General features: G+C 45.7%; 1 protein-coding gene and 1 pseudogene across 3 annotated transcripts; one reads left to right on the top strand and one right to left on the bottom strand.

Moving 5' to 3' along the window:
- Positions 1–13: 13 nt before the first annotated feature.
- On the bottom strand, positions 14–26,469 carry NYX (nyctalopin). 3 transcript variants are annotated; one of them, XM_086388780.1, is made up of 3 exons: positions 23,433–26,456; positions 23,005–23,082; positions 14–3,541 (listed from the first exon to the last, which is right to left on the bottom strand). In XM_086388780.1, exons 2-3 carry the CDS (start codon positions 23,039–23,041, stop codon positions 2,127–2,129), a joined length of 1,452 nt encoding a protein of 483 aa, XP_086244906.1. In that variant the 5' UTR covers positions 23,042–23,082; positions 23,433–26,456; the 3' UTR covers positions 14–2,126. The 3 variants fall into 3 exon arrangements, 1 of the variants encoding a protein (XP_086244906.1); XR_015159417.1 differs by lacking the exon at positions 14–3,541 and adding an exon at positions 21,633–21,821 and having other exon boundaries at positions 23,433–26,469; XR_015159416.1 differs by lacking the exon at positions 14–3,541 and adding an exon at positions 21,633–21,803 and having other exon boundaries at positions 23,433–26,464.
- LOC147340203 (large ribosomal subunit protein eL32 pseudogene) lies at positions 12,114–12,633 on the top strand (annotated as a pseudogene).
- Positions 26,470–27,977: the final 1,508 nt, after the last annotated feature.

Here is a 27,977-nt window from a genome sequence, read left to right as displayed (position 1 = left end):
TCACATTCGAAAAGTAAGACATTTGGAGAACGAATTTATTTTGAAACCTTAAAAATCAACTGATGAATTAAGAATTTTGAGTACTGTGATCAAATGAATACAAGCCATGACCTAGGAACCTCATTTTCCACCCGCATGAAAAATGACTGCCTAAAAAATCATTTTGACAACTGCTGAAATGTCTATATAGTTTCTATTTTAAATAATAGTATTCTACCAGTGATAAAGTTCGTGACTGTGATAGTGCCACTGTGGATAAGAGAAAGTCCTTGTTCTTAGGAAATACACATTGACGTATGTATAGATAAAGAGGCATGATGTTTACAACTAACTCAAACTGTTTGTGAGAAATGATAATAACAAAGAGACAAAACAAATACAATACAATGTTAGCAAATGAGAAACCTAGGTGAAAGGCCGAAGTGTTCATTCTATTATTCTTGCAACTTTTCTGTAGGTTTGAGAGTTTTCCAAAGAAAACATTTTAAAAGAACCATGTATGTTCCAGATTAGTGACTTTCAAACTTTTTTAACAATAAACCACAATATAAATTGTATGCAGCAATCCAGACACACACACACATATATAAAATCTGAACAAATGCATACAGATTAAATTAAAAATTCCACAAAATAACACTTATTACACATGATGTTCTGTGACTTTTGGTTATACCTTTTTTTTTAATGCCAGCTGAGACCCATTGAGCTGATGACCGCTAACGGTCATAATCCATCGGAACACTCCTGCCCTCAGTGGTGCTTTCTGCAACATTTCTAATACCTAGTGTTACCTGGAGACACAGAAGAAGCACTATGCCCTTGAAGAACACAGCTCTGTGCACCCTGAATCCACGTGGGCTTTGAAAACTCAGCCCTTCAAATACAGAGAGAGAACATTAAGATTAGAGACTGCCAGAGTGTCACAAAGGCAGTCATCATTACACGTGTGGAGGATGACTTGAGCACATACACAGAGACACACAGCCCCTGCTCTGGCATTCTGGCCTGGGAGCTTACAGTTGGCCACCTTGCACCCTGGAAAATCTCTCAGCACCCCTTGCCCAGCTACTGGCTGCCACCTTTTCTCCTAGCCCCGAAGTGCGAAGTTCATGATAATTCCCACACCTAATGGGATCGTCTAAGCTGGAGACTCCCTGCTCCGCTAATATAGCATCTCTTGTGTCTTTCCAAAACACAAAGCAAAGAGGACTTTGTGGCCTCCTCCGGAGAGTAACAATGCATGTTTGCACACAAAAGACCCTTGAAAAGTCCTGCAGAAGAGAAACCTGTTTAATCTTTTTTTTTTTTAACCTTAAGATTTTATAAATATATTTGTCCACAGACAATACCCCTCCTCTTTTTTCCCCTACCCTGCCCTAAAATTCTTTTGAAGCTAAGGCCACCCCTGGGAATAAGTGCAGAGTAAGTGAAATGAATCTTTGTTTTAAACACCTCCTGACACATCTGGGACCACAGGAACCACCTCCACTACCTTGGGTCTAAGTCCCCTTCCCACTGGCCTTCTGTCCTACCCATCTTCCTGGACTCTAGTGTCCCCAGGCTCCTGGAGGAGGGGGAGGAGGGTTGTACTAGAAAACAAAGGGATTGGACTTAATGGTTGCCCCGCCAGGAGAATTGGCACAATTTTTAGTACTTAGCGAATGGATTAACTGGCGTGCTGCAGTCCATGGGGTCGCAGAGTCGGACACGACTGAGCGACTGAACTGAACTGAATGGATTAACTCTAATTCAGGCATGCAGACCCAGTTTCCTAGAAGATGCGGGTGGGGAGGGGCAGGGATGGAGTTCTGTAGCCACAGAAACTTCCAATTCCTAGTCTTCTCACCAGAGGGCACCTGTTCATTGTTGCTTCTCTTTTTCAACTGATGCTCATGTGACAAGAGCAGAAATCCATAAACCCCACCCTCACGCACAGAGTATTTCCCAAGGTCCTCCTCTTCCCAGGTCACCTCTGATGGCAGACTGGTCCTTCCATCCTTCGCTGAAACTTTCACTCCGTGCCCCCATCCTGTGCCCCTCTCCCCACCAACCACCATCCAGCCCAGTTAACAACCTCCCCTCTGCCCCGCCAAGGCAGTCTGGGCCACCCTGGTGTGGCACAGTCAGTCCCTCTGGAGGACAAACAGCACGTGCTGAGCCACGCTGAGCAGGAGACCAGAGCCCACGAGAAACGGGGTCTTGTAGCCCGAGCCGCCTACCCCGAGAGAGGGAAAGCTGTCGGACAGCGAGGTGTTAACCGGCCCCTCCTTGGTGGTATTGGCCGCCTCCGCCACCGGGGCCCTCGGGGCCAACAGCTTGGAGAGGAGGCTGCTGAACCTGCTCACTGTGGTGGCCGCCGGCTCTGGGGATGGGCCGGGACTAGAAGCCGTGAGGTTCAGCTCATCAGGGTCCACACAGAAGCCTTCGGAGGAGCGCCCGAAGGCCACCTGGCGGAGGTCGAGGCCAGCCACCGAGCCCGGAGAGGCGCAGGGCACGTCGGCGGTGCGCCCAAAGCTCTCCATCCAGTCCCGCAGCCACTCCAGGCGGCAGTCGCAGCGCCACGGGTTGCGGAAGAGAAAGAGACGGCCCAGGAAGAAGCCGGGCTGGAAGGCGGCCCAGGCAAGCACAGTAAGGTGATTGCCGTTGAGATGCAGGGCCAGGAGGCCCGAGAGGTTCTGGAAGGCGCCCTCCTCCACGAAGGCGATGCGGTTGCGGTCCAGGTAGAGCAGCTCGAGCTCGGCCAGCTCGGCAAACCAGGCGCGCACCACGCGGCCCAGCGCGTTGCCGCCCAGGTTGAGCGTGCGCAGGCGGCGGAGGCCGAGGAAGGCATCTGCCGGCAGCGCAGCCAGCAGGTTGTCGTTGAGCAGCAGGTGTTCCAGGGCGCTGCAGTCGCGGAAGGCGCCGCCGTGCACGGCGCGCACGCGGTTGCCCTGCAGGCTGAGCGAGCGCAGGCGGCGCAGGCCCAGCAGCGAGCTGGAGGCCACGGCCTCGATGCGGCTGCGCTCCAGGTGCGCATGCGTCAGGTTGGCCAGGCCGCGCAGCGCGCCGGGCACGCGGCGGAACAGGTTGTCGAAGGCGGCGAGCTCGCGCAGGGCGGGCAGCTCGGCCAGAAGGCGCTCGGGCACGCTGAAGAGGCGGCAGACTGTCAGGTCGAGGCGGCGCAGGCGGCCGAGAGCGGTGAAGGTGCGCGCGTGCAGGTAGCGCAGGTCGCCGTTGTGCGCCAGGCTCAGCTCGGCCAGGCGCGGCAGGCCCTTGAAGGCGCCGGGCGTGATGAAGGACAGGTTGTTGTGGCGCAGGGACAGGCGGCGCAGCGATGGCAGCGTGCCAAAGGCCCGCTCGCCCAGGAAGCGCAGGCCGTTGCGGTCCAGGTCGATGGAGGCCGCCTCGCACGGGAACTCGGCCGGCACCCGCAGGAGGCCCGCGCGGTCACAGCGCACGGAGCAGCGGCGCTCCACGCTGCTGCAGACGCAGGCGGCCGGACAGGCGTTCACGCAGGTGTCCTCGGCAGCCCGGGTGCTGGGCAGGCCGAGGACCATCGCTGATGGGGACGGGGCGGGGAGGGAGGAGAAAAGACAGAAAAGGCAGCTGTCAGCCACAGGATCTCCCCAGGTTGGATTCTATCCCTCCGCGTGGCGGGATGCAGCCATCCACCAAGTTCTCAAACGTCCCGCGCGGCACTCGTTCCACCTTCCAGACCTTACTCAGGTTTTCCCACCCATCATGTCCTTTCCCTTGGCTTTCCAGTTCTGTTCATCAGCAAAACTCAACTGGAATCCGGCACCTGACCCCACCCTAACTACTCTTTCTCCTGCCTGTATGATCGCTTGTGCTCTCCTAGAATGAGGCCCAGAAGGCTCGTTGTCTGCATGCATAGACGGACCTGAACAGCATCACTGTGGCCTCTGCTCTAGTCTTGTGCTGCACAGTCCCTAGCCCCTAGCCACACTTGGCTGTTGAACATTTGAAATGTGACTAGCCCGAACTGAGGTGTGCTCAAAGTGAAAAATACACACCAGATCCCAAAGACTTAGTAGCCAAAGAAGGTATTTTAAACATTTGTTTTTCTTTTTGGCCTGGGAGACATGCAGGATCTCTGTTCCCTGACCAAGGACTGATCTGTGCTCCCTGCAACTGGAAGCACGGAGTCTTAACCACTAGACCACTAGAGAAGTCCAAAAAAAATTATTTTAAATATCTCATCAATTTTTATATTGGTTACATGTTAAAATGATATTTTAGATATATTGGCTTAGCTAAAATATTAAAATCAATAGCAGTGGTTTCTTTTTACCTTTTTTATTGGCCTGCTTATAGAGAATTAATGGCAACCCACTCCAGTATTCTTGCCTGGAGAATCCCATGAGTGGAGGAGCCTGGTGGGTTACAGTCCACTGGATCGCAAGGAGTCGGACACGACTGAGCGGTTTCACTTTCACTTTCAGAGAATTTAAACATGTGTGGCTTGCATTATATTTCTATTGGTGCTGCTATAGTCCCTCCCACCATAAGAATTCAATTCCTGAAAACCCCTACTGAGTAAATTAAGCCTCATGAAGAAGGGAGAATTAGGGACTTCCCTGGTGTTTCTCATGATGTACTCTGCATATAAGTTAAACAAGCAGGGTGACAGTATACAGTCTTGACATACTCCTTTCCCTATTTAGAACCAGTCTGTTGTTCCATGTCCAATTCTAACTATTGCTTCATGACCTGCATATAGGTTTCTCAAGAGGCAGGTCAGGTGGTCTGGTATTCCCAACTCTTTCAGAATTTTCCACAGTTTATTGTGACGCACACAGTCAAAGGCTTTGGCATAGTCAATAAAGCAGAAGTAGATGTTTTTCTGGAACTCTCTTGCTTTTTCCATGATCCAGAGGATGTTGGCAATTTGATCTCTGGTTCCTCTGCCTTTTCTAAAACCAGCTTGAACATCTGGAAGTTCACGGTTCATGTACTGTTGAAGCCTGGCTTTGAGAATTTTGAGCATTACTCTACTAGCGTGTGAGATGAGTACAATTGTGCATCATGAGAAATGCTGGGCTGGAAGAAGCACAAGCTGGAATCAAGATTGCTGGGAGAAATATCAATAACCTCAGATATGCAGATGACACCACCCTTATGGCAGAAAGTGAAGAGGAACTAAAAAGCCTCTTGATGAAAGTGAAAGAGGAGAGTGAAAAAGTTGGCTTAAAGCTCAACATTCAGAAAACGAAGATCATGGCATCTGGTCCCATCACTTCATGGGAAATAGATGGGGAAACCGTGGAAACAGTGTCAGACTTTATTTTGGGGGGCTCCAAAATCACTGCAGATGGTGACTGCAGCCATGAAATTAAAAGACGCTTACTCCTTGGAAGGAAAGTTATGACCAACCTAGATAGCATATTGAAAAGCAGAGACCTTACTTTGCCAACAAAGCTCCGTCTAGTCAAGGCTATGGTTTTTCCAGTGGTCATGTATGGATGTGAGAGTTGGACTGTGAAGAAAGATGAGTGCTGAAGAATTGATGCTTTTGAGCTGTGGTATTGGAGAAGGCTCTTGAGAATCCCTTGGACTGCAAGGAGATCCAAGCAGTCCATTCTAAAGGAGATCAGCCCTGGGTGTTCTTTGGAAGGAATGATGCTAACACTGAAACTCCAGTACTTTGGCCACCTCATGCGAAGAGTTGACTCATTGGAAAAGACTTGATGCTGGGAGAGATTGGGGGCAGGAGGAAAAGGGGACGACAGAGGATGAGATGGCTGGATGGCATCACCAACTCAATGGACGTGAGTCTGAGTGAACTCCGGGAGTTGGTGATGGACAGGGAGGCCTGTGCTGTGATTCATGGGGTCGCAAAGAGTCGGACACAACTGAGCGACTGAACTGAACTGAACTGGTCTTCCTACTGCAGGGGGCATGGGTTTGATCCCTGTTGGGGGAACTAAGATCCCACATGTGATACAGCAAGGTCAAAAAATGGGGGTGGACAATTAGGGAATAGATTGGGAAAACCTATCAATCTTTTTCTCTAACGGTCACTATACGTAAGCCATAATGACAGTACACTAAATAAATTATCATCTCACACATCTCAAAAAGTACTTATGGACACTGTGTGGTTAACTTCCATTCACCAGCCTTTGTTCTCTAGAGCCTTTTTTGCACATTACAGGAAAGGACTGGTGCTTATAAATTAATTTTGTTCTGAGCATTTGAATGGAAGATCAGCTACAGACTTCCAAAGCCCTGCAGGTGGCTCGCCCCCTGCAGGAAAGCAGAGTGGCATGGCCTGCTTCCGTGTGGTAGCCAGAAGTCCTAAGCCTCATCTTGAGTTCCAGGGGAAAAGGCAGCATGGAGAATGCACAAATTTTATTCTCTGGACAGGACCAGCTGGCAAGTGGGCTCTGCTCCACCTGAAATTCTTGCAAGAGGAACAAAGGTACCCAGATGTAAAACCTGACCACTGTTATTCAGAATTTCTACCTGTCCTCAGCAGCATTCCCCAATTCCTAGCAAACACCCTGACTTACCACGCAGTCTCTGCCACTGTGTACACATTACCCTGCTTTGCCTAACCAAGCCTTTGTGGGAACCTGAAGGCGTGGCCACAGAAGGAGTGTGTTGATATGCTTGCTGCTGCCTCTGTAGCTTTGCTTAGCTTCCAGCTGTCTTTTCAGTACATCTGTTATGGACACTCATGTTTTTCTCAGCTGCCAGGAAGGGGATTCAGCCCTGTGAGACTTGGCTAGAGAACACTCAGCCCTTTGAGCAGCCCTTGAGTTGTACCCTGTAGCTAGTTCAACATTCTAATGTTCCAGAGACTTCGCTTTCCCTTCTCCCAAAGAAGTGTGAACTAGACACCAAGGTTCCAGCAAGGTTCTTGGACCCTGTGCTGGACTTGGCTGTAAATAGGGCAGCAGCTGGGCGGGACAGACACCCTGTTAGAGAGACAGGGCCAAGAATACAACCCTAACTCCAGGCGTTGGCTGGACAGAGGCCGAACCTTTTTCTATTAACTCTTCCAACTGGGTCAAGCAGAGGCATCAGGTTTCTTTACAAAGAGTCCTTCATTCTACTCTCTTCTCCTTTCTAATTAAGGGAAGTGCACTCTCAACCATATGACTCATGTTTCTACTCCACAATAGATAATATTGTTCCAAGCGCACTGTATGGCTCAGTAAATATTTGCAGAATTAAATGGAATTGATGCCTTCCTCTGTAACAATTCCTGCTTGGGAATGTCATTTATTTTTAAAACTTTGTCAAAGAATTCATTGGATTATGACAGACAGGATATATTCCATTTGTTTGTATAACACAAGAGATCAAATTTTTGGCTGTTTCGCTGCCAGTTTTTTTTTTTTTTTTAATACATGCAAAAGGTGGAGGTGAAGCATTTTATTATATATCCTTTTTACCTTGTATATTTTGAGCCATGTGAATGTATTACCTATTTCACAAAATTAAAAAAAAATTTTTTTAACTTTAAACACTCAAGATGTTGTCACTATTAAAGACCTGTTTTCAACCTCTGAAACTTTGATAGCCATTATGAACAATAACTGATTTACTGGATTATTTAGTGAAGTTTAAACTAAATCAAGTAAATTCTTAGACAACCAAACTCCAGTATGGGTTTACCCAACATGAAGGCTAAGTGTATTCCTAGTGATCCAGAAAAACAAGGCACCAAAACAAAACTTTATAAGATAGTAACATAGGGACTTCTGATGGTCCAATGGTAAAGACCCTATGCTTCCACTACTGGGGGCTTGGGTTTGATCCCTGGTTAGGGAACTAAGATCCCCGTATGATGCACAGTGCAGCCAATAAATTAATTATTAAAAATAATAGCCAATGCAGGAGACGTGGGTTCTGTCCCTAGGTTGGGAAGATCCCTGGAGGAGGAAATGGCAACCTGATCCAGTTTTCTTGCCTGGAGAATCCCATGGACAGAGGAGCCTGGCAGCCCACAGGCCATGGGGTCTCAAAAGAATCAGAAACAACTTAGCAACTAAACAACAACAACAAAAATAGTAACATAGTTGGGCAAATTCTGCTTGCAATAATGGCAGGGTAGGCAATGGCACCCCAACCCAGGACTCTTGCCTGGAAAATCCCATGGACGGAAGAGCCTAGTAGGCTGCAGTCCATGGGGTCTCGAAGAGACGGACACGACTGAGCAACTTCACTTTCACTTTTCACTTTCATGCATTGGAGGAGGAAATGGCAACCCACTCCAGTGTTCTTGCCTGGAGAATCCCAGGGATGGGGGAGCCTGGTGGGCTGCCGTCTCAGGGGTCCCATAGAGTTGGACACGACTGAAGCGACTTAGCAGCAGCAGCAGCAGCAACTTGTATCAGACTAACATTCCTGCTGATTGCTAGTGTCAACTCTGGAAAAATATTTTTAAGAAATCATTTGAAATGGAAATCAACTATACTTGAATGGAAAAAGAAAAATCATTTGAAGGCACTTTTGGAAACAAACAGGTGGCCAGAGGAGATAGGACCCTTAAATGAAGAGAAGCAAAGTGGGTGAGAGGCACATCTAACTGGCTTTTCCTCTCAGGGCATTTTCAAGTCCACCCTGCACATGGGCATGCATGCTAAGTCACTTCAGTCGTGTCCAACTCTTTGTGACACTATGGAAAACCCACCAGGCTCCTCTGTCCATGGATTCTCCAGGCAAGAATATCAAAGTGGGTTGCCATGCCCTCCTCCAGGGGATCTTCCCAACCCAGGGATCGAACCCTCACCTCTTATGTCTCCTGCATTCGCAGGCAGGTTCTTTACCACTAGCGCCACTTGGTAAGTCTACTTGCTTGGCAGTAGAGCTCAAGCAGAAAGCAAGAGTCTTACTGGGCTGAGAAATTAAGAGGTCAGAGTGTATAGCAGCAGCAGTGGCCTGAGGAGGGAAACCATGAGAATGAGGGAGCTACAAAAGAGGTGCCAGAAAATTGGCACACAAACTCTCCTCACTTAGATCCTCGTTTGAGTCTTCAAGTGTGTGGGGGGGATGACTCCAAGGAGCCAAGAATGGAAGGCCAAAAGCATTAAACGGAGATTTCAGCAATTTCCCAGTAATGGGAAACAGATTAAGAGTTCAAAGTCCACCAAGTTAGAAGGGCTTATAAAATACTTCCAGCTTTCCATTGAAACCCCAAAAGGTCACACCTTAGGAATAAAGACCATTTCCCAGGGCAAAGGGTAAAACTAAACTAGGCCTTCCCTAACAAAGACTGAAACCAAGCTTCCCATGGATCAAGGGGATCTGCCGGTAATTTAACCAAATGCCAGAAGAAAATTCAGCATGCTTCAAAGGAAGATAAGAGAATGTTGAGTTTCTGTAACTACTATCTACAATATCTGCTATACATGAAATACTACTAGATATGTGAAGAAGCTCCTCTGTCCAAAATGGACAAATCTAGTAGTAATTGATGTATAGCAGATATTGTAGATGTAGTTACAGAAACTAGATTCTCAGAAGCCTGGCAGGCCACAGTCCACGGGGTTGCAAAAGAGACGGACAAGACTTACCGACTAAACAAGATTGTTAAAACAAGATGTGAAGCAGCAGCAAAACATGACATTTCTCAAGAGAAAAAAATACAGTCAACAGCAGCAGACACAGTGACAGCCCAGACACTGAAATTACAAAACAAGGATTTATTATAAATGTTAAGGAATTTATAGGAAAAGATGGGTATAATGGATGAAGACATGAGGAATGTGAATTTTAGAAGAGGTATGAATCAATTATATATATATTTTAAAAAGAGGTATGGAAACTATGAAAATGAACTTAATAGAAATCTTAGTACTGAAATAATTCCATATCTAAAAAAATTTTTTAAATCATTGAATAAGAAAAACAGCAGACTAGACAGAATATTCATGAATTTGAAAGAAGTCAAAATGAAACTCAGAGACCAAAAAAAAAAAAGATTGGAAAAAATATCCAGCCTCGATGACCTGTGGGACAATATCAAGCAATTAGACTAACATGCATGTATTTGGAGTCCCAGAGGAGAAAAGAGAATATGGCAGAAAAATAATTGAAGACAGTTTCCAAAATTGGGTTGAAAACACAAAGCTCGGCAAAACTCCCAACTAATATCACACACACAAACACATTTATCTAGGCACATCACAGTCAAACTGCTGAAAACCAAAGTAGAAAAATCTTCAAGGCATCCAGAGAAAAAAGACACATTACATAGAGAAACATCAATTTAAAAATGATGTCTGGCTAATCAGCAACAAAGGAGCCATAAAACAATAACATGATATCTTTTTTTTCATAAACCAGGAATGAAATGCATCTTAATTAAGTTATTCAACAATTTCAAAGTTTGCATTTAGAACCATTCACAGAGTTCTTTTTAAGCTATTAATTTCACACAAGGCAATGAAGATGTGTCTAGACAAATGTTCCTTAAAGGGAGTATCTTAAAACCTTTTCTGAAATGGCTATATATACTCTTGTGGCCAAACATAAAATATATTTTAAACTGCTGAAAGAAAGCAAAATCTGGCAACCTAGAATTCTATATCCAATGGAAATATCTTCAAAAATGAAGTAAAATAGATGCCTTCAGGTTAACAAAATCTGAGAAAATGCATCTCCAGCAGATCTTCTGCCGAGCAAGAAATGAAGACATTCTTTAGCTTGAGGGAAAATGACACTAGATGGAAGTGAGATCCACAGGAAGGAATGAAGAGCCATGGAAATGGCAAATGTGCCACTAAATATGAAAGACTACTCTCCTCTCACCTTAATTGCTTAACAGACAAGTGACTGTTGAAAACAAAACAACAATGTAATAATATGTAATGAAATATAAAATGAAACATTTACATATGTTTCATATGTAAATGAAAAATCCGACCATAGCATAAAGAATGAGAAGGGAAGTACACTAAATTGTACTCTCCGAAGGATCTTATGTTAGACATGAAACTGTATTAAGATTTATTCAAAGTTGACAGTGATACAGACATGATGTAAGGGACAGCACCACCAAAATACCTGCCTGGGCCACAGAAACCATGCTGCAAGCCCACCTGGGTGCTGACTGCCTCTTGACACTTTTAAAAATGGCATTGCAACGGTGGTGTGGATTCCATCAATTAAATGGAGAATGGAGAAGCAAAGGTTTTCCCCAAAACCTTTAATGTGGGTTTTTGTTTGGGGTGGGTTTTTCCCCAGCTCTGGAGTTTTACTTTTAAATCTTACATGATATACTGCAGGCCTCAGGCATAACAGGCAATGAGCTGGTGAAGAACCAATGGAAAAATGTTCAGCAACTCCCATGTTAGCTCACAGGCATCTGAATGTATGTCTGTGGCCCACAGAGAAAGCTGGAGAAGATAGCTAGGGGATGCTGTATCAGCTACTGCAGCCTTAAAGTTGGTATCTCTTTGGACTTTAAAATTGTTCCCATGTAGCTTATTTTATTTTTGTTTAATCAAATAGATGAGAGTTTTTCCATGCCAGGGGGAGGTGGGGACAGTAGAGCATGATAAATCAAAGATGCATATTGCAGCTCCTAGAAAATAAAAAAGAATACTGACTCCTACCTCACAGCATACACAAAAACTCATTTTAGATGGACCATAGATCTCAATGTAAAAGCTAAAATTATAAAGCTTCTTGAAGATAACACAGGAGAATATCTTTGTGACCTCATCGTAGGTAAAGATTTATTAGGGGGAAAAAAGCATTAATCATAAAAGAAAAAAGTAATAAATTAGAGACATCAAAATTTAAAACTTCTGCTCTTTGAAAGACACTGTCAAGAAAACAAAAAAACAAGCAGACTGTGAGAAAAGATATTTAAGGTATATTTATATATATCCTTTGTATATATCTCATAAATGACCTGTATTCAGCATTTGTAAAGAACTCTCAAAACTCATAAGAAAATAGGCAATAAATTATAATAATTAAATAATATTAAACTAAATAAATATAATTTTATAAATAATATTAAATAAAAAAGTATAAGAAATAAATCACCCAATTAATAAATGGGCAAAATATTAAAAGAAACACTACCAAGAAAAGATATACAGGAGACAAAGACATGAAAAGATGGTCAACATCATTAGTTGTTAGGGAAATACAAGTTAAAATAGTCACCTATTGCTCTCTCTTCCTCAGTGTGCTGCCTATAGAGGTGGCAGATAGCTCTTACTCAGCATCATGGCCACCTTCAGACCCCTCCTGAAGCCCAAGATCACCCGAAAGGGGACCAAAAGGTTAATCCAGTACCAGTCAGAACAATGTGTCAAAATTAAGCAGAACTGGTGGAAACTGAGAGGCATTGACAACAGGGTGCGCAGGAGATTCAAAGGCCAGATCTTGATGCCCAACATCAGTTACTAGAGCAACAGGAAAACAAGGCACATGCTGCCCAGCAGCTTTGGGAAGTACCTCATCCACAACGTCAAGGAGCTTGAAGTACTGCTGTTGGACAAAAAATCTTACTGTGCTGAGACTGCTCACAGTGTCTCCTCCAGGAACCTCAAGGCCATTGTGAAAAGAGCAGCCCAGCTGGCCATCAGAATCACCAGTCCCAACACCAGCCTGCACAGTGAAGAAATGAATAGACAGCTGGTGTGCACATTTTGTTTGTGCTAATAAAACCATAAAACTCAGGAAAAAAAGTTACCTATTAGAATGACTAAAATTAGAAAGACTGACCATACAAAGTGTTGGAGAGCATATATAACTATAACTCTCTTATACTGCTGGTGGGAATGTTAAATGGTATAACCACATTGGAAACAACATGGCAGTTTTTTTAAAAGTTAAACATATACCTGCTTTATGATCAGTTCATTCTACTTGTAGGAAAATAAAAGCACATGTTCATAAAAAGGCTAGAGCATGAATGTTCACAGCAGCTTTATGCATAATAACCCAAAGGTGGAAACAACACAAACGCCCATCAAAAGTTGAATGGGTAAATAAATTATGATATATGCATACAATGGATACTACTCGGTGATTAAAAGGAATAGATTATTGATATATGCAACATGGATGATCCTCAAGATAATTCTGCTGAAAGAAGCCAGACAAAAATGAGTACATACTATATGATTCCATTTACAAAAAATTTTAGAAACAACAAATTGGTATATAGTAACAGAAAGATTAGTGGTTGCCTGGGGATGGGTGGGAAGGCACGGAGGGGCAGAAGGGAAGGATTATAAAGGGGCATGAATTTGGGGGGTGATGGATATGGGATATATTCACTGTCTCAGTTGTGCTGATAGTTTCACAAGGATATACCTTAAATATGTTCAATTTGTTATATATCAACTATACCTCAATAAAGCTATTTTTTAAAAAAGATACCGTTTGTGTGTATGACTTGTATAGAGAATATAAAAACTACTCCTATGAATGAAGAATGAGAAGACAAACTAAATAAAAATGAGTAAAAGACCAGAACACTTTACAAAAGAATTTATTAAGTAACCATTAAGCACATGAAAAGGTGCTGTATATCATTAGCCATTAGGGAAGTGCAAATTAAAATTACAATCAGATTCCCTACACACTCACTAGAATGGGTGACAACCCTAAATACTGGTAAGGATATAGAGCAATGGGATTCTCTTACATCACTGATGAGAATGGAAAATATAATTTGATGACTTAGGAAAATTTTGACAGTATCTATTAAAGCTAAACATATGACTGTGTCCTAGGTATTCACCCAAGAGATACGAAAAAAAAAAATGTCCACATAAAGACTGTACAAGAAAGTTCATTGTGGCTTATTCAGAATAGAACAAAACAGGAAATTACTCAACAGCAGAGAAATAAATTACAACATAGTCATTCAGTGGAATACGACTCAGCAATAAAAAGGAACAAACTACTGACACAACAAAAACATTATGGTGAGCAAAAGAGGGCTGAAATAATGCATTCGACACGATTACACACATATGCAGTCCCAGAACAGACCTGCCTGACGTGGTTCTGGGAGCTCAACAGCACATGGCCTGCAGATGTATTCTAGCCCCAAAGACAGCTGATACGCACAGGACACAGTTTGGAAAGTATGGCGCCCTATGTTGTCCAGGCGATACAAACATGTCTACTACTTTTCAAGTTAATAATAGTTTATGGGTTTCTTTTGCTCTTCCAACAACCAACTTTTAATAAGTATTTGCTCAGGGTAAAGTAATGCTCAAAATTCTCCAAGCAGGGTTCAGCAATATGTGAACCGCGAACTTCCAGATGTTCAAGCTGGTTTTAGAAAAGGCAGAGGAACCAGAGATCAAATTGTCAACATCCGCTGGATCATGGAAAAAGTAAGATAGTTCCAGAAAAACATCTATTTCTGCTTTATTGACTATGCCAAAGCCTTTAACTCTGTGGATCACAATAAACTGTGGAAAATTCTGAAAGAGACGGGAATACCAGATCACCTGACCTGCCTCTTGAGAAACCTATATGCAGGTCAGGAAGCAACAGTTAGAACTGGACATGGAACAACAGACTGGTTCCAAATAGGAAAAGGAGTACGTCAAGGCTGTATATTGTCACCCTGCTTATTTAACTTATATGCAGAGTACATCATGAGAAACGCTGGGCTGTAAGAAGCACAAGCTGGAATCAAGGTTGCCGGGAGAATTATCAATAACCTCAGATATGCAGATGACACCACCCTTATGGCAGAAAGTGAAGACGAACTAAAAAGCCTCTTGATGAAAGTGAAAGAGGAGAGTGAAAAAGTTGACTTAAAGCTCAACATTCAGAAAACTAAGATCATGGCATCTGGTCCCATCCCTTCATGGTAAATAGATGGGGAAACAGTGGAAACAGTGTCAGACTTTATTTTGGGGGGCTCCAAAATCACTGCAGATGGTGACTGCAGCCATGAAATTAAAAGACGCTTACTCCTTGGAAGGAAAGTTATGACCAACCTAGATAGCATATTGAAAAGCAGAGACCTTACTTTGCCAACAAAGGTCCGTCTACTCAAGGCTATGGTTTTTCCTGTGGTCATGCATGGATGTGAGAGTTGGACTGTGAAGAAAGCTGAGCGCTGAAGAATTGATGCTTTTGAAGTGTGGTGTTGGAAAAGACTCTTGAGAGTCCCTTGGACTGCAAGGAGATCCAAGCAGTCCATTCTAAAGGAGATCAGTCCTGGGTGTTCATTGGAAGGACTGATGCTAAAGCTGAAACTCCAATACTTTGGCCACCTCATGCGAAGAGTTGACTCATTGGAAAAGACTCTGATCCTGGGAGGGATTGGGGGCAGGAGGAGAAGGGGACGACAGAGGATGAGATGGCTGGATGGCATCACCAACTTGATGGACATGAGTTTGAGTGAACTCTGGGAGTTGGTGATGGACAGGGAGGCCTGGCGTACTGCGATTCATGGGGTCGCAAAGAGTTGGACATGACTGAGATACTGAACTGAACTGAAGCTTGCTATATCATTTAATTTAATATGACAACCCTGCAAAGTAAGTATTATTCTCCTCTCACAAAAAAGGAAACTGAGGTCCAGGATAATTAAACAACACCAACCTTTGATTTCTGTCTTTTCCACTGTACTGTACTATCCCTCACCCCCCACCCCTAACCTTTCTGAGCTTCCCTTTCTGTAACTGAACTGAAAAGCCTGCACTTCCTGACCCTGGAGGGCCCTTCTGGCTCTCATTTCCACAGCTGGACAACAGCTGTTGCCAAGCAACACATCTAAGAAAAAATACGCCACTAAGGGTCCTGTGTGTCTCTGTAGCCTTCTCGGAGTCACAGCTGTTTGGACTGCAGGTGAACATCTGACCTGCTGCTGCTGCTGCTGCTGCTAAGTCAATTCAGTCATGTCCAACCATGTGCGACCCCAGAGACGGCAGCCCACCAGGCTCCCCCATCCCTGGGATTCTCCAGGCAAGAACACTGGAGTGGGTTGCCATTTCCTTCTCCAATGCATGACAGTGAAAAGTGAAAGTGAAGTCGCTCAGTCGTGTCTGACTCTTAGCAACCTTATGGACTGCAGCCTACCAGGCTCCTCTGTCCATGGGATTTTCCAGGCAAGAGTACTGGAGTGGGGTGCGATCGCCTTCTCCGGAACATCTGACCTAGGTAGAGTTAATCAGAGCAAGAGCCAAAGACAAGCTGAGGAAACTAGTGTGCAGAGAACTAAACCGGCCCCGAGGATCCCAGAAAAGGAGATCAGGGAGAGTGCAAAGCTCCTGGCCAGCCTTTAGAAAGCATAAGGCCCTGCTATAGCTATTTCTGAGACATTTCCCTGTTTCCATTTCAGAAACCTACTCAAACCCATCTGTATGGACCAGTGCCCTTTTCTGGCTGGTCACCCACAACCTTCTAACTACTGTTAGTACATTTAGGAAATTTCCTATATTTTAAGTTCTGCCTCCTCAAGTAGAAACCAGAAACTCTCTTTTCTCAACTTCCCTTGCAGTTAGGCCCCAGGCATGTGACGTAGCTCTGCCAGTCCCACACACCCAGCAAGGCTTGACTTCAGAACTTGGTGCCAGGTGGAAACAATTATCTGGCCAAGATGGTTCCCATGGTGGAATTTCTGGCACCCAGAACCCAGCATGTGGTGGCCATGGGATCTTGCTGGAACTGCCCCCCTACCTGATTTAGGCATTGCTTCAGGGGGTGGACCTCCAACCAGGAAGTCTGGGAACACCTAGCATCTCTGAATAAACCCCTTCTCATCTTCAATGACCTGGAGTGGGTTCTAAGGTTTGCAATGCCATTCCTGAGCAACATCCTAAGTGAGACAGGTTCCCTCAAGTACCATCGCCTTCTGGTTCCTCCCCCTCCCCCCCTCCCAGAACCTCTTGAATTCTTCACCTTGAAAGAGAAAAAACAACTCAAACTTGAGACCAAGCAGCGCCTGTCAACCCAAACAAAGCTCCGTGCCATTCATCACCAGGAAATATAGAAAATGGAATCAAAAATTGTTTATGCTATCCCTGATTTTTTTTGAAATTCAAATGAAAAGTGGTCTCTCCTGGAATCAGAAGTGATCATTCCAAAGACAAATCTCCTTGGCTGTCCAGAGCTGAGTTCTATGGGAATACCTTGGCCAAAAATACATTTGCCAAATTAAAATAAAGATCACAGTGTGTGAGAAGAGAAAGTCAAACACTGGCAGTTGCTTAGCAATTTATTTTCCCCCATTGGAATTTTAGGGAAGGATCCATGTGGAAATCTGAAAAGTCTTCAGTGCTTTTATTCCCAGCCTGAGGTAGGGAGAGGAAGATGAGAAATTCAGCAGAACCAGCCTTGGCTCAGCCTGCCTCTGTCATAGCTCCGGTATTCCCATGTGGGGGTTTTCCAGAGCATTCAGTCTGGAAACACTCACCCTGAGGCAGCGGCCTGTCACTCTAGATCTCTCATAAACTCTGATGACACTGCCTTTTTTGGTTTTGGTTTTATATCTCAGTTTCCTCACCTGTTAACAGGTTGACAATTGTGAGGAATAGACGACTGGTAATGCTTGAAATAGCTATGAAAGCACTGAGGCAAGCCAACGGTAGGTGCCATGAGCCACTGTTGTCACAAGATTAAACCTCACCAAAGGATCAGTACTTCAAGGACCAGGTGAATATCTGCCCAAGGGTGGAATACAAAATACCAAGTATGAGAATATTGAAGTTGTCACTACAAGTTAGACTGCAAAGGAAGAATTTAGAATGGTTCGATACCTGGGCTGCATATTAAAATCACCTACGGAGCTTTTAACCAACTCACCAGACCAATTACATCAGAATTTTCCAGAGTGGAACCAGGTATCAGTACTCTTAAAGCTCCACAGGGAATTCCAATATACAGCCCAAGTCAAAAACCAGGGGTCTAGGTGGACCAACTTTATAAAGATGGGATTCGCCTCTGAGGTATAAAGTGTCACAGGGTATAACATAAATTTGGGCTTCCCTGGTGGCTCAGACGGTAAAGAATCTACATACAATGCAGGAGACCCAGGTTCAATCCCTGGGATGGGAAAATCCCCTGGAGAAGAGAATGGCTACCCACCCCAGTATTCTTGCCTAGAGAATTCAATGGACAGAGGAGCCTGGCTGGCTACAGTCCATGGGGTCACAGAGTTGGACACAACTGAGTGACTAACACTTTCACTCACTTTAAACATCAAAGTTACCATATGCCCCAGCAGTTTCACTCCTCGGTGAAAGTAGGTGTTCTAACAAATACTTGTACACAAATGTCCCACAATAGCCCAAAGATCAGAGAAGGCAATGGCACCCCACTCCAGTACTCTTGCCTGGAAAATCCCATAGGTGGAGGAGCCTGATAGGCTACAGTCCATGGAGTTGCAGAGTCGGACACGACTGAGCAACTTCACTTTCACTTTTCACTTTCATGCACTGGAGAAGGAAATGGCAACCCACTCCAGTATTCTTGCCTGGAGAATCCCAGGGACGGAGGAACCTGGTAGGAGGCCGTCTATGGGGTCTCGCAGAGTCGGACACGACTGAAGTGACTTAGCAGCAGCAGCCCAAAGATGGAAGCAACAAATGTTCATCAACAGGTAAATGGACAAATAAAACATAGTCTAGCCACAGGGTGGAATGTTAATCTGCCATAAAAAGGAATGAAGTACTGACCCATGCTACAATATGGCTGAACCTCAAAAATATTGTGCTAAGTGAAAGCAGCCAGACACACAGGCCACATATGATTTCACTTATATGAAGTATCCAGAACAGCAAATCTATGGAGAAAGAAAGTGGATTAGTGGTTGCCAGGGGCTTAGGGGAAGAAAAGAGTGAGGAGTGACTGCTAAATAAGTACTGGGTTCCCTTTCGGGATGTGATAATGTTTTGCAACTGGACAGAGAGGAGAGTTTCACAACACTGTGAATGTACTAACTGCCATCAAATTCTACACTTTCAACTTGTTAACGGCTCATCTTCTGTTACGTGAATTTTACTTCAAACAACAACAACAACAAAATGTTATAAGCTGTCCCTGAATTGGGGAAAACACCGGAAATGGGTCTCTGCCTCAGTGTTCTGGTCCAGCCCCCAAGCTGCAGGGGGGCGGCAATGGCCAAGCTCAGATGCCCGCAAAATGATGTCTCTTTTTTAATTTTTTAGAATGATGTCTTAATGCAGACCAGCTGAGGGATTTCTCCGCAGGTCCTCGGCTTTTCAAGTATGTGCTTTGGCCCCTTGAGGTTTGCTAGGAAAACAGTTACTCATGGAGTTTCCAACCACAGAATGAGTTTGAAGTGTTTCTTCATCCTCATTGTTTTCAAAGAACTTGTGTCTCATGAAACCAAAATAGCAAGGGAAAATATGGTCCGTTTTCTGATTTCAGCAAAATCTCTTCAGCCACTTTGGCTCTACAAGTCATTCCCCTCTCCTGGAAAATGCAATCCCAACTACTCCAGAGACCAAGCCCCAGTGCTGGGTGTTCAGAACCAAATAGGCTGAGAGAAGCAGAAATGCAGTGAGGGGGACCATCCCATGGCCTCTCATCTCACGGGGACCCCATAACTTGCTTCTCACATCATGCAGAGATTGTGACAGAAAAGAAAGGCTCAAGGATTCACACTGCAGCTTTGCCGGCCAGTGTGAATCATGGTGGGTAGATTGGTTGGTCTTCAGAGAGATGGTCTTCTGATGGCCTCACAGGCCCTGTGGATCTTGAGGTGGCGAGCTGTCCCATCTGAGGCAAACACTAGGCCTCAGAAAGTCCTCCAGACCCAAACTGGAAACAACTTAAATGCTCAACACTAGGGCAATGGATAAATAAACCAGTACACCCCAACAAGGGAAAATTACTTGGCAATCAAAAAGAAGGAGCTACTTCTCTATGTAATGACATCAAATCTCACACACATACTGCCCGGCTCTCCACAGCACCTGGTTGATAACGAAGGATTTGTTCTCCTGGGGTGCAGCTGCTCTCTCTCTCTCTACATACAACCTTCCTTTTTTTAAGTCATGTTGATTCAGGTATAATTTACTTACAATAAAATGTCTCCATTTTAAGTGTATGTAATTCAGCAAGTATGACAAACATAGACACCCGTGTAACCCCCACCCTAATCACGATTTAGAACATTCCTGCCTCCCAGAAAGTTTCCCCAGGCCCCTCTGACAGCAGTCCGCTTCCCATCCTCTGTTCCAGGTAACCACTGATATGGTTTTCGAAGTACAGCCTTGCCTGTTCTAGAATTTCATGTAAACAAAATCAAATGGTTCTTTCAGTCAACATTACATTTGTGAAATTCAGCTCTGTTGTTCCAAATACCAGTTGACGATTCTTTGTTATCGCTTTGCAGTGTTCCACTGTATGAATGTGCTGCCATTTGTATATTCAGTCACCTGGTGATGGACGTTTGGATTGCTTCCAGTTTTCAACTCTTGTGACTAAAGCTGAGGTACGGACTCGGGTGCAAGTCTTTTTGTGGATATGTGTTTTCATTTCCTTTTTATATAGGAGTGGGATTGCCGGCCCATATGGTAAATTGTTGAGTTACCACCCAAGAAACTGCCTAACAGTTCTCCACAGTGGCTGAACCATTTTGCATTCCCACCAGCAGACTTTGAGAATCCCAGTTGCTCCACATCCCCACCAACACTTGCAACAGTCTTTTTGATTCCAGCCATCCTGGTGGTGTGAGGTGGCATCTCATTGTGGTTTGGGTTTGCATTTCCCCAATGACTACTGACATGAAGCATCTTTTCATACGCTTATTAGCATTTTGTATATCTTCCTTGAAGAAATAGCTATTTAAAAATATTTGCCAATTTTTAAAAATTGGGTTGCCTTATTAACTGATTTGAAGAGTTTCATATATATGTGTGTGTATATATATATGTGTGTGTGTATATATATGTGTATGTGTGTGTATATACACACACATACACATATATGGACTTTCCTGGTGGCTCAGTTGGTAAAGAGTCCCCCTGCAATGCAGGAGACCCAGGTTTGATCCCTGGGTTGGGAAGATAGACTGAGAAGGAAATGGCAACCCACTCCAGTATTCTTGCTTGGAGAATTCTATGGACAGAGGAGCCTGGCTGGCTACTGTCTATGGGATGGCAAAGAGTCGAACATGACTTAGTGACTAAACCACTATATATGTGTGTGTGTGTGTGCGTGTGTACAAATGCAAGACTTTTATCAGATATTGTCATGATTCAAATCTTAGCAGCTTCACCCATTCAACAACCTAACCGTTATCAAGCACTCTGGAGACAGGAGGTAAATAAGACAGAAACCCTGGCCCTCACAGACACTCATGGTTTAAAGCAAGCCTTTGGTGAAGACCCCTGTAAAGCAGGATAAGGAAGAGGTATATTGTGCTGCGGACAGCAGGAAGACCCTGCAAGGGTTGCCATGGGGTCGGGGGAGAGGAGAGGCCAGGAGACCTCGTGTCCGGAGAATTTCTCTTTCCATTTTGCTCCACATTTACCCTGCTATGAGCCACCTCTGATTCCACCATGACCTTGTTTTGTCAGGCTGATTCAGCCATTTTTCTCTAGCTGGAGAGGTGGAGTCCTATCCCTGCCTGCTTCTTCGGGAACATGTCATCTGTAATCCTGTGCCTTGTAGTCAGAGTAATATGGTCTGCGCTGCTGAGTGCATTTTAAATGAAAGCGCCAGGGGATGTGGAAGACGGTCATTAATTTTAAGTGCGTCTATTGTTAGCAGATGATGTCACCGCTCAGCTCTCCAACTTGTCACAAGAAGTCTGGCTGTATTTCGGGTCTCTGCAGCAGGGACAGTTCCTGTTTGGCAGCATACTGGCTATGAATACTGTCTGCTTTCTGTGAGGAACAGGAGAGCTTTGGGTACAGATTGAAAATCATGTTGGCTCTTAGAAGCAAACATTCTGTCCCAGTGAGTCAATCAAATTTCATATCCTTTCTAGGTAGGAGAAATGGCAAGGAGCTGGCTGTTTGTAATTATATAAATGTCAACCTCTGTCCTTTGGAGTCTCCTCCAGCTAGGAAGTCATGTCCTATTTATCATACTGTTCCCTATGCCTTGTTCCAATTTTTTTTTCTCATTTACTTATTGAGTCAGCCATTAAAGAATGTACATTTCTCAAGGACAAAGGCTATGCAATTATCTCTCTCATGATATCCCTAGAGTGTATTCAAGGTACAGTGTGTACCTGTTGATTCCTTGAATAGAGCAAGCTCTACTTTTTGAAAAGGTGGAATTAAAGAGTGAGAAAATTCTATTATTGAATTCTAGAATTATCTGGTAACATTTTCTCTGTCAGCACGGCAGAGGCCTATTACATGGGTCGTTATAACCTCAAATAATTACATTCACTCGAGGGTCAGGAAAACAGATCCTTTGTCTAAATCATTTGCTGCAGAACTTAACAAGGGATTTTTCCTTGGGCTATCTGGGTTAGGTTGGAACAGCTGGAGCTGTAGAGACGTGAGAAAAAATTGGGGCTGAGTCTTCTTGTTGTATTAAAATCCATGTAACAATAGGACCAAAAAAACTTAGAAAAAAAATTCTAAACATCCCTAATCACATAATTCTAACATGATATGTTTCATGTCATATTCTTCCTTTAGGAAGATGATTTTCTTAAGGAATTGAGGTTTTTTTTTTATATAAACTAAATGAGCTTAAAATAATGGGATTAGAAAACCACTGTAGTTTTTTGGTGATTACACCAGTGAATTCATATCTGAAATTAGAATAAGAAAACCACCAAGAGGTTATTTCATATATTTGGCTCAGGAAACAACAATGAAAAATAAAAAACCCACCTGCATTTTCCTCTCCTGCTCCATCCCCTCCCCCATGGTCACACATTCAGTGAAGCCTACTCAGAAGAATTGGTGCCCAGGTTCAGCTTTCATGGAAGCCACCTGAAGCCCATGGTTCTTGGGCGGAAGCCCTACGGTTTCCACGCATCTTCGAGCATCTTCTACTGGCTCCCCAACCCCTGCACCCACTGGCAGGTGTCTGCTAGGGGATGAAGGAGGGGGCCCTGGAACTCACCATGCAGCAGCAGGCTCAGCATCCCGCAGCTTTCCATGTGCCTGCTGGTTTAGAACCACCCAGCTGTGGAATCCCTACCTGAGGGGAGAGAACACAGGTCACCGGGTGCCCAGGAGGGGTCACTGGAGAACCAGGTCACTCAGGCCCCTCCCTATACCTCCACTTCCTCATGAATGCCCTGCCTCTCCCCCTTCTTCACCGCACACCTCTTTCCCCATCATCCTGATGTTCCCTTAAGAGAAACCAGTAACAAGAGCCAATCAGACATGCCCCCCCCCACCCCGCCAAATTGACAGCTTGGATCTGTTTGGAAACCCTTCCGTCAAGCTAAAACCTGACAACAACTCAGACTGACTCACTGACAACCCAGCAAGGAAAGGACAGAGAGGAAACCTGGTGTTCCCACATGGTCCCCAAATATCGCTTACCATCCTAGGGGTCTGCTTGATCCCGCTCCTCCTCCGAGGTGCCCTTCGGCTCCCCCAGCCCATCCGTCTCCCGAATCAAGCAGCCACAGATGTTAAAAATGATTCGACAGAGAAGTAAAGTGAGGGCAGGGAGGATGGTGAGCAGGGGGAGAGGAGAAATAGTTGCTGGTGCAGGTTTGAGTACCTATTTTTCTTTCTCCAGATTTAATGGCAGGGAAATCCTGTATCAGATGAGGATTAACAGAGATGAAAGAATGTGTCTGCCTTTCGAATCACCAAAGCCAGAGACAGATTTTGCTGACACACCAATCAGCTTTATTCCCAGGCCTTGGCTTCTCCATCTGCCTGGCCCCTTTCTCTCCTTAAACCCTCCACAGACCCCGCCTCCTGCCCTGACCCTAGCCCCAGCCTCAAGCAATGAACAGCCAGAAATTGGCTTCCCGCCACCCAAATAGCATTATCAGCATTTTCAACAAGGATGTGTCATAGAACTTGGAGAGATGGGGAAGGGGCAGAACAGCTTAAAATAATGATGTTTTCTCAAAATGCACGCTGCTGCTTTCCTTTCTCTGTTGAGAAGCTGATGGCAGATGATCCAACAACAGACTGGAGTGGGCCTATCACCAAGGCTAGAGTCCCAACATTGAGGTCGAGGCGATGCTTGCCCTCCCCCACCCAAGGCAGCAGGTCCATGGCCATTTTCAGAACCTGGCTGAGATTTCCCAAATCCACCAGAACTCAGAGTGTGGCCTCAGACCAGCAGAAGCATCTGGAAACTGGTTGGGAATGGGGAAGTCTCAGCATCCCCACCCCAGGCCCCTAGAGCCAGCATCTTTATTTTAACAAGATTCCTATGCATGGAGAAGACTCTTGAGAGACCCTTGGACACCAAGGAGATCAAACCAATCCATCCTAAAGGAAATCAACCCTGAATATTCATTGGAAGGACTGATGCTGAAGCTGAAGCTCCAATACCTTGGCCACCTGATGAGAAGAGTCGACTTGTTGGAAAAGACTGATGCTGGGAAAGACTGAAGACAGGAGGAGACAAAAGAGGATGAGATGGTTGGATGGCATCTTTGACTCAATGGACGTGAGTTTGAGCAAGCTCTGGGAGTTGGTGATGGACAGGAAAGCCTGGCATGCTGCAGTCCATGGAGTCACAAAGAGTCAGACACGACTTAGCAACTGACCAACAACAACTATGAGCCCTAAAGTGGAAAGCCCTGGTTCAGGGGAGTGGTGGAGGGGCTCTGCTCAAGGTGATGACAGCGGTTTAGGTGTCCCTACATTCTTCTGGCCCCATCAGATCCACCAGGCCTGACTGTAGGGTCTGATCCTCTGCTCAGCAAGTTCCTCTGCTCACCAGGTATCCATGGCAACCTGCCACATCCTGGCTGTCCTGGCCTGGAACCAGGCAACAGAGACTGCTGTGCCCTGGGGAATTGTTGTTTTCTTTGGGTCTTGAAAGTCAAAATATGGCTGCACTTGTCATAACCTCTGCTAGGAAAGAAACTATACTGGAGGAGCCCCTCCCCCCCCCAAAAATGAACTCCCTATTCCCAGGAGTGGGCCCTCCCTGCTTAGGTGGGAGCAGTGGGCAGCACTACCCTGGTGACCACTCATGCTGGGGGCATTCTTGCAGACCTCTTTCCAAACCTTGGCCCCAAGAAGCCTCTGCTGTGCCACCAGCAGGCCACAGGCTTAAACACAGCCCTGAGACCAGCCTGTTAACACCTATGACCATGGGCTGCGCTTTCCAGGTCCACCTTGCCTTCAGTCTTCAGCAGGCTGTGGGCCTGGGGTTCTGGGCCAAGGGTCTCCCTGAGGAAGACTACCTCTGCCTGTGAAATCAGACATTTCTCCTGAGTGCAAAGTAAGGAGCAATGAGAAGCCTGTCAGGCGAGAGACGAAGGAGGGCCCATTCACCGCACCAGCTAGTCACACTGACCGACTGGGGAACAAGGAGCCTAGTCATCAAAGACTAGTTCCCAGGGGGTTTAAAAAAAAAAAAAGGCAAGAGGGGAGGGGGTGTCACAGGAAGTGCGATGGACTGCCGAGCCCCTGAGGAGAAACACCAGACTGGACCCTGTCTTCAGACAAGACAGCGCCCCGCCACACACACACACACACCGCCAACTCGGAGGTGGGGGCTGCCGGCTTTGGTTCTCGGTCTTGATGCAGCTGGTGGCTGATGAGAGGGGCAGGAAAAGGGAGGAGGGGTGGGCTAAGTGAGCACGTGACATAGAGGCGCCCGGGATGCGGGGCTTTGCCTTTGCAGGTGGCCTTCTCGAAAAGCTTCCATCAGCAGTGGGGGCGGGGGGGAGCTCTAGCGTTTCTTTGTCATTCCTGCTGCATTGGTTTGGAAGCCGCCAGCAAGACTCAGCACGGGGCCGCTAATGAAAAGACAAAATTCCTCCACGGGTTCAGGGGTTCAGACTTCAGCGGCCTCAAATGGGCATCCTCGGGGAGGAAGGGGGCGGTGCTGGATACTAAACCAGATTCCTTCCATTTCTCTGCTGCCGACTCCTGCTGGCCCGCGTGTACACACACACACCACAGGGAGACGAGACCATTGTGCAGGGTCAGCGCGCGCGGGCATGTTCAGCCTGGCACCGAGTGAAACAAAGCAAGGTGCCCCGTTGCATTTGCTAGGAGGCGGGCGGATGAGGCAAACTCCCGGCCGAGCCCCGGAAGGAAGTCAGAGATCGCTTCCTTTCACGCTTTTAATGAGCTACCCCGGACCCAACTGCAACATGAAATGGCGTTATGCTTAGTTTGGATCCCCCAAAGACAGATCCTGGGACAAGGATACAAATGAAAGTACTGGATTTGTGAAGCGACTGTGGAAGCCCCAGCAGGAGCCTGGGGAAGGTAGAAATCAATGGTGTTATCAAACAGGCTGGCGCTGTGAGCCAGCAGAGCCTAATTCCGCGGAGTCGAATGCGGAGCCTAATACACAAGCAAACGCTGCGAGACAAGACTGAGCACACGTCTCAGAACGATCTCCTCCGCGGGGCAGGGAGCTGGGGCACTTGTCCACCCACTCCCACCCTTGGTAGAGGGTGCTCCCAGAGGAGATGGGGAGCCACTTCTCTTCCAGCAGCCTCTGGCAAGCAGACTAAATAACGGTGATGCACTGATTCCTAAAGAAAACGTCTTTCCAGGCTTTTATCTCTTGTAACAAATCAGGGGACTGGGGGAGTAACTAACTTCCCCAATTTGGTTGGTTGTGTGTGCTCAGTCTTGTCCAACTCTGCGACCCCCATGGACTGTAGCCTACCAGGCTCCTCTGTCCATGGGATTTTCCAGGCAAGAATACTGGAGCAGGGACTTCCCTGGTGATCCAGTGGTTTAAGAATCCACCTGCCAATTCAGGGGACACGGGTTCGATCCCTGGTCCGGGAACTGAAATCCCACATGCTGCAGAACAATTAAGCCCAAGTCCACAACTAGAGAGAAGCCCAAGTGCCACAACTAAGACCCAACCAGCTGTAAATAATTTAAAAAAAAAATACTGGAGTGGGTTGCCATTTCCTCCTCCAGGGCATCTTCCCAACCCAGGGATCAGACCAGCGTCTCCTGCGTTGGCAGGCAGATTCTTGACCACTGAGCCACCTTGGAATCCCTTCCCCAATTTGTCATTGATAAAGAAATGCTGATTGGGACTTCTCTGGCAGTCCAGTGGTTAAGACTTCGCCTTCCAAAGCTGGGGGTGCAGATTCAATCCTGGTCAGGAGCTAAGATCCCACATGCCTTGCAGCCAAAAATAACCATAAAACAGAAGCAATATTGTATCAAATTCAATAAAGACTTTTAAAATGGTCCACATTTTTTAAAAATCTTTAAATTAAAAAAAGGAAAGAAATGCTGATGACCAAGGACGCATGGTACAGGGAGGGGTATCGGAACTTTTGCTCTATGCAGAGCTGCCCTAGGATAGGCTGTAAGGTCTCACCCTCCTCTGATGGGTGAGGCTGCCCCTCAGAGACTCCACAGCTGGTGGCCTCACCCTCCACTGTGCAGTGATACTTGGAGGCGAAGCCTCTTGTTCTGAGAACACAGATTCCCCCCCACCTTTCTACATCATGGTCACAATTCACAGACATTCTGACCCTGGATGGCCGGTCCTCAAGGCCTTTGCTCCTTTCTTTCTGAACTTCTTCACCCGCTGAAACTCCAGCCTTCCCATAGGCTTAGCACAAGTCACTACCTCCTCTAAGAGATGAGACCCTCTTGGCACCCTCCCTCCTTGCCCACAGGGATCAGCCCTGACCTTTGTACTGTTTCAATGGTCCAGGGCTGTGGTGTGGTCCCACCGCCATAACGTCTGACAGTTACCACCCTCAGATTGGGCAAGATGAAGGACAAGGAGTCAAGGTGCCAAGGACATGTGCACAAGATTCTGGATAACTGGGACCGCAGGACTCCATGCCCAACAGATTCTGAACCCGATTTTGTTAGTCTATCCTCCTGGGGGTAGTCTTAAACAGCAGCCATTTACTTGAGGGCATGTGTGAGATAGGGCTTCTTTTGTGGCTCAGT

Source organism: Bos grunniens, chromosome X, assembly GCF_055505025.1.
Source record: "Bos grunniens cultivar Pamir isolate PY7600 chromosome X, Bosgru_T2T1.0, whole genome shotgun sequence".
NCBI lineage: Eukaryota > Metazoa > Chordata > Mammalia > Artiodactyla > Bovidae > Bos > Bos grunniens.
This window is presented reverse-complemented; position numbering and strand designations above follow the sequence as displayed.